This window comes from Scatophagus argus, chromosome 12 (genome assembly GCF_020382885.2).
Source record: "Scatophagus argus isolate fScaArg1 chromosome 12, fScaArg1.pri, whole genome shotgun sequence".
Taxonomy (NCBI): Eukaryota; Metazoa; Chordata; class Actinopteri; family Scatophagidae; genus Scatophagus; species Scatophagus argus.
The window spans coordinates 21,707,688-21,717,021 of NC_058504.1; the positions used below are offsets into that span (position 1 = coordinate 21,707,688).

General features: G+C 44.9%; 1 protein-coding gene across 1 annotated transcript; it reads left to right on the top strand.

Moving 5' to 3' along the window:
* The first annotated feature begins 433 nt into the window (after positions 1 to 433).
* Positions 434 to 4,645, top strand: spry1 (sprouty homolog 1, antagonist of FGF signaling (Drosophila)). Its single transcript, XM_046406760.1, has 2 exons — positions 434 to 1,140; positions 2,565 to 4,645. Exon 2 carries the CDS (start codon positions 2,620 to 2,622, stop codon positions 3,709 to 3,711), a length of 1,092 nt encoding a protein of 363 aa, XP_046262716.1. The 5' UTR covers positions 434 to 1,140; positions 2,565 to 2,619; the 3' UTR covers positions 3,712 to 4,645.
* Positions 4,646 to 9,334: the final 4,689 nt, after the last annotated feature.

The following is a 9,334-nucleotide window of genomic DNA, read 5'->3' on the forward strand; positions in this document are numbered from 1 at the left end:
TAACAATCAGGTATAATTTATAGGTTTGACGTCTATTTACTTCTGTATTTGGCTTATAGCTTACATATGATTTCTTTTTCTGTGCCAGAGACTTTCAGAACGCCTCTGTACAGGAATATTAGCTTTTAGGCCTGTTAGTAGAAGTAGGAAATGTCTTTAATAGCTCTCTTATATTATATGATACTTCACTTCAAATGAGGGTAGATGTACAGAAGGACTTTTCTTTTAATTGTGTGTGTCTAAGGCACGTGTACCGAATATGACAAATCAGCGAGAATATAATAAATGGCGCGTTTATTACATCACTATTAGTCACATTAACCTTAATCACACCATTATTCATAACCCGCAACAACGGAAACTCGTAGTTTTTTCTTCCCTGAGCCCCCTCGTCGAGCCCACGCGGAATAAAAAGCCCGTTCCACCTTAACTAGTGCACACATCTCTGTCGCCCGGCCTTCCACATCTGCCCAATGAATCAGGAGCGGATGCGATGTATCCTTTTTCAGTGGAGTGAATGGCCAATGGGAGTTGGCTTGTCGAGCAAACACTGAGCCCTGCGTTCCCATTCATTCAGTGTTGAACAGGCCCGCAGAGCTGGAGAGAGCGCGCCGCTGTCCGCGAGCCGACGACGCTTTTTGCGAGCGCAGATTCCCCGCAATAATCAGTAACATCCAGAAGTCCAAACTCCGCTCTCCGCGCCGCCCGAAGAGGAGAAGCTCTTGGATATAAGCTCTCTCGTGCTCGGTCGTGTTTCTCCGAGACGTTATACGTTGTTGTGTATTTGACAACAATTCCTGCGGGACTTCTGTAACTGGGTTGTCTCGCCTGAAGATCGGCCTCCCCAAGTGCGCAGCAGTTCTCCGGGCGCCTTCCCTCCCTCTTCCATCAGAGCTCCACCGTGGATTTACTTTGTTTTCTCCCTGGGACGAATGCATGCGTAACTCGTGCTGAACTCCTGTAAAACTAACCAAGAAAGGGGAATAACGCAAAGGGATACACTCGCACTTGGATTAACAGGCTGTTAATGTATGCATTATATTTTATAGTCTGCGATTGGACATTGCCCTTTTCCTCTTGGAGTGAGTTTTGGTAGGCTACTTGGTTGATGGATTCGACGTTATGGATGGTTGCATATAGGTACGTATCATCCTCACTGTTTTACACTTGTTTCACGCGTATTATGTTGCTTTTACGGCGGGTCTGCTTATTGTCACGGCACGGAGCGTCCTGGTACGCGCCACTGTGTCACACCGCTGCACCAGTTGACTCTTTCCCGTGTCATTTTCTGTGTGTTTGGTACGGGAAAAAAAGATATACCCGCAGCGGGTTAAAACTCATCGCGATTAGCTGCAGAAGTTGATGGGTTTCCATGGCTGTGTGCCTTCCGTGGTTCTGCTGTAACAAACACCCTTCCCCCCACGGCGGTTGTTTTCATTCATAAGTTTTTTCCCCGTCTATTTGGTTGCGTCCTCTAATGTCTGTTGATCACCGTGTGTGTGTTTTACGGGACTCTGCTTGTGTTTCTGCGCACGTCGCCTTCTCCCCTGGACGCGCTCTGTGCAGACAGTCATATTTAAGCTACAGTGCGCCTTTTGAAGTGTAGATTATTATTATTATTAATAATAATGATAATAACAGTTTGTTATTCGCAAAGCGCAAAAGATGTTCAGTTTTGGTTCAGTTCTGGCTTTGGCTGGGGTGTTTCTTGGTTTTTGGAAACTGAGGAGGTTTCGGCCTCGTGCAGGTCGGCGTTGCTTCATAACATCCATGAAGTCTCAAACCCAAATTCGTCATGTGTTTATATCGTGCACAGCGGATATTAGGCCAATGATTTGCTTCAAGTGAAGTTCAAAATAATTGTGTCTTGCTGTATCGTAAGGTAAAGTTTTAATCCGACAACTTTGAAGCGCTCGGTTAGGCTTTAAACTTAACTCTTATTTTGTCAGAACTTGGTCTGACCTTTAGATTTTTTTTTTCCTCTCTCTACTTTTGTCCCTATTTCCCTGAAATCCTTTTTGGTGTTGTAATAGAATACTAAGTGAGGCAGCTCATTTAGTTCCCTTGGATCGCGTCCTCATTTCGTCGCCGCGGTGCATTTAAATGTTAACTAGTTATACAAATGTAAATGAGGAGGGGAAGTATTTGTAGGGCCTGCTGAAGTTTGTGCGTATTGGGGAGGAAGGTACAAAAAGTCTTGTTAATAGTCAACTTTTCCCCCTGGTTGCCTCACTTGACGGAATCAAAAGTGACATACTGTAACTTTAAATACACCATCAAATATTAACAATGATTACTTATTTCACTTTAAAATGACAATAAATATATCCTGCTACTTTTGCTGCTGCCCAGAATTTATTATGTTACTGTTTAGGAGCGCTGATGATACGATACTGATTGGGTTTCACTTGGTTTTGTAACAAATGACCTGGGAATAATGTTCAGCCTTCCATCAGGACAGTGTCTGCCAGTCATGCCATGTTTTGGCTCCCTCTGATGATGTCCCCTCCCTCCCTCCCTTCTTCTCTTTTGTCTCTTTCGGCCTCTCTTCCCCCCTCTGGCAGGTTTTCCGATGCATGCCAAGTCCACGGTGAATGTCGGAAGTGGTGATCCCCCCAGATGGAGCTCCAAAGTCAACATGGCCCCGGCGGTTCATTAGTGGTGATCCAGCAGCCTTCCCTAGAGAGCCGGCAGAGGTCAGATTACGAGCGGGAGCTCCAGCATGCCGCCATTCTCTCCCTGGACCAAATCAAGGCCATCCGCTCCAACAACGAGTATACCGAGGGGCCCTCGGTGGTGCGGAGGCCCCCTGCACCTCGCATGCCCCCCAGGCCCCACGACAAGCAGGAAAGGACTCACGAGGTCATTCTCGTCAATGTGAACAACAATTATGAGCACCGGCCATCAGGTCAACACCACCACCATGTTGGTGGCGGCATGGTGGTTGTGGCTGGGGGACAGCAGTATGGCGGGTCCCGGGCGCCAGTGCTCAGTCGCTCTACTAGCACAGGAAGTGCCGCCAGTTCAGGGAGCAACAGCAGTGCCTCCTCTGAGCAGGGACTCTTGGCACGCTCGCCCCCCACCAGGCCTGGCATGAGCTTACAGCACCACCACAGAGTGGAGCGGCCTGTTCGGACTCAGCCCAAGCCCAAGGGCCTTGTACAGCCCCAGCAGGGACCTCACTTCCACCAGCCTCCACTAGAGGCTCCACTCAAGCCCCAGGTCAAAGGGAAATCGGACTTTTCTGGCTCTGGCAACGGGGTGGTGGCTGCTGCCGGGCACCAGTTCATCTGTGAGCGCTGTGGGAAGTGCAAATGCAGTGACTGCACGACTCCCAGGAGCCTGCCTTCATGTCTGGCGTGCAATGGCCAGTGCCTTTGCTCAGCTGAGAGTGCGCTGGAGCACGGCACGTGCATGTGCCTGGTTAAAGGCATCTTCTACCACTGCTCCAATGACGATGAAGGGGACTCGTGTGCTGACCACCCCTGCTCGCTGTCACGTTCCCACTGCTGCTCTCGTTTCCTGTGCATGGGATTAATGTCGGTACTCTTCCCTTGTCTGCTATGCTACCCACCTGTCAAGGGGTGTCTGAAGGCGTGCCAGGGCTGCTACGACCGGGTTAACAGGCCCGGCTGTCGCTGCAAGAACTCCAACACTGTCTATTGCAAACTGGAGAGCTGGGCCCCACAGACCCCGGAAAAACCTTCCTGATCGCCCCTGTGTGTATGTGATTGCGTGTGCGCGGGAGACTTTTGTTGTGGATCTTATGATGACAATGATAATGATGATGATAGTCACAAATTAATGTTTATCAAACATTCTAAGCACCTCCCACCCGCCTCTCCTCCTCGCTGTGGAACCTTAAGGAGCTAAGCAAAGGAGTAACGAAAACCACTCAATTATTTTTATTTTTTATTTTCTCTGGATCAGGACCATGTTTTTACAGACCAGTGTTTGCCTTAACTGTTTCTATGTCTATCCTCAGCTCCTCATTAACACTATTTTTTTATATATATGAGAAAGTTTTTCTTCCGTTTTAGGTAGGCATTTTCCTCTGGGTCTGTGTGGCCCGCTGGGAGCTGCCTCTCACCAAATCTGTGAAGGACGATCTACTATAGGGCAATTATGTAGCTGTTACCTGGTATTCATAGCAAGCAGGTATGTTTGACTTTATTGGTTGCTGCCACACTAAAACTGTGGTTCCTATGCTCGCGTTGCATTAATGAAAGCACATCCATCTCATAGTATTTTTTTTCTCCACTCGGATATGTTTCTCTCCTTCCACCCATCTGAACTCTTCATACACATTCTGTGGCATTCTCCCATGTTTTTTTTTTTTTGTTATTTTGTTTTGTTTGGTTTTTTTTTTAAATTCCGTGTAAATTGTATGCTCAAAATCCATAAGAGGAATTCTGGCTATTTTTTAAAAGAAAAAAATGTCTGTTAAAACATTTTTTTTTGTTGTAAAAAATATTTATTATGTGAAGCTCTATTATTTTATGATATTTATTGCAAGAGACAGTCTTAAATTTACTCATGTCTGAATATAACAAAATATCAAATACTTACTGAAAAATTAAAGGGTGGCACAAAAGAAGACTATGTTAACTTTAATGCAGAAAATATATTAATTAATGAAAAAACAGCACTGTCTGGTGTCTTGATTGACTTGTTGAGAAACAGTAACTGGCATGAGGAATGAAAGATCTGACTGATGGCTGATTTTACGTGGGTGCAGATCTATTTTCATGAGTTCACTGGTGAACACCAAACCACTGTTTTCTGTGTGCATGTGTGTGTCTGTGTGTGTGTGTGTGTGTTCATGCTGGGTGTGGAATTCCTGGTTAAAAAAAATCAGCAGTGAGTAGAAACAGCTTGTAGCCTGAAATGGGACTGTTTACATTCTCGGGAGGCTTCTTTGCTGCGATTCTCCTCGGTAACCTTGAAAGCTAAACAATACAGGTCATTGACACGATTAGCTCCAAAGCTGCTAGCATCAACACAGCCTCCACGTTTCCATGAGTTATGCTCACAGGAAGTAAGTCTCCCTCTAAACCCCCAACTCCACTCACCAGCCAACAAGTCACCGCAAAACTATGCACTGTAGTTTACTCCCTGGGCTTTAACGTGGCTAGATCAGGATGTTCCCTAACTCCCAAATGGTCTCCATATTGTGAAGCCCAACAGTGTATGCCTCGAGAAATGAGAGCGACCATTACGAGTAGCCGGGGCCACCTGTTTAAAGATAATAAACTGGGGCTATCAATGCTGAGCTTTTATGGCAGGGTTCCTGCACTAAAGGCAACAACAGGGGCAAATCCAGCCTCCACCCTGACCCACACTCCCCCATTTGGCCGTCTCTTTTTGTCAGTGAATTTATCACTTGGGAAGTCCAATGACACCCCCCCCTACACACACACACGCACGCGCACACACACACACACACCTCCGGGCCCCCAGGGGATGAGATCATCACTTTGAAACTTGGTTGGTCAGCCACAAATACCAACAGTTGCAGAAACACAAACTGTGACCAAGAATTTATCTGGGACAAAGGGGAAAAATATACTGTGGCTTAGGTTTGGGAAACTGCAGCACTGGCAAGAAAACAACACAACCGTGTCAATAATCAGGCACATGTGCTGGCGGTGCCCTCAGGTGCTGTGTACAACAGGCCTGGGATCTTTGGATACAGAGTTTTTATTTAACATGAAAAAAAAGCTGCATTAGTCTTGCGGAGTTAAAGGTTTGGTTTAAATACGCCACAGATAAGAAACTAATGGTAAGCACAATGGAAGTGTCTTGTTGCTTTTGTCATGTAGCTGGCCAAGCTTTCACTAAGACTGACTACCATGTAGTCTTGTTCCAGTTTGTCAGCAGTCTGTATTAAATGAAGCATCCCTCCAAATGGACCTTCTGTACTTAATGTGCTTTCCTTTCCCTTTTTGGTGGAATGCACCTTTTGTTGCCCCAAATAGTTAAGAGTGGATTAGTGATTTGTCAATTTCCTGTTACCTTTCAGAGCTGCAATTTGAACCCCATTTGCTCCTGGCTCCTGGATGATAACAAACAATAGGAGGCCTTCTTACAGGTTTCACTATAGTTCCCCTGTACGAATGAGGGGGGGTGAAAGAGATCTAAACTGTATTCAGAAGGCGGTGAACAGGAAGACAGTGTTTACTTGATATTTTCCAGCCTAAGCCAAATAAGGAAACAGATCCTACTCCCACCATTTCCAGAACTTGGCTCTGTAAAGTCCTTAACTTGTCTCTTAAATCTCTGATCTAATCAGCAGAGGTGTCTAAAATAACATTTTAAGTCCTGTGAATAGTTTCTTTCACTTTCAGTCACCCTGCCACGTGAACTGCTTTGTGACTGCGTCACATGTTACTCATCAGTAGACTACCACACCACTATAAAAAAAAAAGTCAGTATTAAGTAATTCAAGGCATAAATGGTCACTACCAGCCCCCACCCCCCTTTTGCACTTGTTTCAGAGTAAATTTAGCTGCTCCACACACCCACGTAATGCTATTTGGAGTTGTCAGGCTTGGCGGTCCCTTTCTGCAGCTTTGGGGTTTTTAGGGCCATACAAGTGCAAAATCGCATGACTACCAAGTGAGTCATGGTGGAACCTCCATCCCACACATCCTACCGGGGCAGTCCTTTTCTTAGCCGGGGCAACGCTGTCGGCACAGCCGCGGTGGATCAGGATACTCTATAAACAGTCATCCTCCTCCACAGCATTCATCACCAAAAGGCCTGCCTCAGCTTTCCTCCGCCTCCTCATCTGGTTTTCATTATTTCCCCTCATGGCATATAAATAGAAATTAGCAATCAGGGGAAACGTGGGGGTGGTGGATTTTGGATAGGAAGGCGGCTTTTTTGGACTTTAGCATGATGACCAGAGTTTATGGAAGTTATCTCCTCAGATATTTGGTGTTGGATGACCTCTGTGTGCTGGAGCAACATGTGAGAGTTGATGCGTGTAGAAACCGCTCCAACATCTACACACAGCCTCCACAGGATTAAAGTGACATTAAGAAAATATTAGATAGCCATAAAACACTGGCGTACAGGACCTGGTAAAGTCACTGCTATAATTCACTGCATCCAATATACTGGAAAACTTCAGCAAACTGCTGTTGTCTGGTGAAAACCCGGTATATCCAAAATGTAAACATTTGCGTAAATAAGAAAAGCAGCCCTGTGTTTGCTTTGACCACCGTGCATATACACTTGACAACAAAAAAGGCCAACAGATTTTGTGGATCTCAGAGAGGTTAAAGTAGCTGTTGACTGAAGAACGTAAACATGGCCGGAAACGTGGTTCCTCTGCTTGACTCCATACTGCTACGGTCCTGGTTTGTACAAAATCTGGAAAATCTCCTGAAGGGATTTTCTTGAAAAATTAGATTTTTAATTTAATTTTAGTTACTTTATTAATCCCAAGATGGGAAATTACTTCTCTGCATTTAACCCATCACTGATTGAAACACACACACATGCAACATGCAGTGAAACACACAGGAGCAGTGGGCTGCATCAAGCGCCCAGGGAGCATATTGGAGGTTAAGTGCCTTGCTCAAGGGCACATCAGCCAGCTAATGGGGGGTGGGGACATTATCACCCCAGCACATTAAAATTTTTCCTGCCCATTCCTGGGGGAATCGAACCAGCAACCTTTCCATCACAAGCCGCTTCTCCAACCTCTGGGCCACGACCAGAATTTGTCATTCCTGACAAATGCAAATTAACGTGACTGCAGCAGAGTCCAGTGTCTTTGCAAAAATGATGTCTGGGTTACTATGAATATTCCACAGACCTCACTGTCACCTCTTCTTGTGGAACTGCCCTCTTTTTTTAAGATCCCCATAAAACTGTCAGCAGTGAGTCTGTGGATTATCCAGCGTAAATGGAACATTGTTTCTGGAAAGATATGTTGTTGCTGGGTTTTGAAATGTAATTTAAAGTGATTTGAGCAGCACAAACAAATTTGAAATTGATCTCCTCACATGAAGACAGAAATCTCAGTGAACTTTATCTTTAAACCAAAATAAATCATATAGATGGTAAGAGCAAAGATTGTTTTGTTTTGTTTTTTTTTGGTGTATGTAAGTAGGATGAACTTATTCTGGAGAAAATAACATTTAGATGATTCTGGCTGCTTCCTGTTTGTCAGATGAGTGGTGTGTCAGCAGACAGACAGTGATTTAGTGGCCTCTTTCCTCCTCAGGAGCCATAAAGAGCCTGTAGGGACAACTGTGTTTTATCAGGTGTTGAGGGCTATTCAAAATGGAGGTGTTTCATTGGGGCTTGAGCATCTTGAGCATTAGCTCCTGGATACACACCTGCCCACCCACCGATAGTGTCAAACTTTCACCCACACCCCTCCCTCCTAACCTACTATGTGTCTCTGTAGCATTGCTAGCTTATCAGATGCCATGTTCTTCTCCAAGCTTTTCTCTTGTCTTTGTCTGCCATTTTATGAACAAAGGCCAGTTGGAGGGGATGATGATGAGGAGGAGGAAGAGGAGGAGGGGGAGGCCCACTGATCAATACAATCCACGACCCTTGGTAATCATTCAGCTGGCTCCTTTTGTAATTAATGGCCAGATGTTATTTTGGCTTAAGATTCACTCTTGATCAATGGCTCCTGTTTCATCAGTGCAGTTGACTCATCAGTATTCAAAGTGTCACTTCCTTCCTGCAAAGTTAGCGCAAAAGCCTTTGCCAGCTCTCACAGGCCCCAGTAGACTAGCTTGTGATTTTGTATTCTGCTTTCTAATTAAATCAGCGGGGTGTTTGTTTCAGTGTTGCTCATAGTGGAGACTGTTGCTCAAAACAGCCAGTTGTTAAGACTCAGATTTGATCCCCAAATATGCACGGAAGAGATACCAAAAGACTATTATTTAAAGTAGAGGATATTTCAAAATGACAACACCGCTAGAGAATGACGAAAAACAGAGCCTGTCTGACATGAAAACCACCTCCTCAAATTAAAAGAAAAAAAACTTGTCTGATAAGTTTATAAGAATCCGGCTTCCACGTCAAAGAACATTTCTGGTACATAGTGCCTGGTCTTCTGGAAACACAAAACTGCTTTAACTTTTTCCTACATAGCCTAACCCTGACAAGATCACGTCCTTGTTCCTCTTTTAACAGCCCCAGGGGACAGTTTTGTGTGTTTACAGCATTCCAGGACCCCTGCAACCACTTTTGTTCTGTGTTTTCCCTTTGATATCTCAACCAAAGACAACAAAAAGTATCACATATGCACATTAGATTGATAACAAGAACGTTAAATATATGTGGACTGATTGATAGATTTTTG

Coding starts and splice junctions, on each gene's coding strand:
- spry1 (XM_046406760.1), top strand. CDS start 2,620: ATGGAGCTCCAAAGTCAACATGGCCCCGGCGGTTCATTAGTGGTGATC.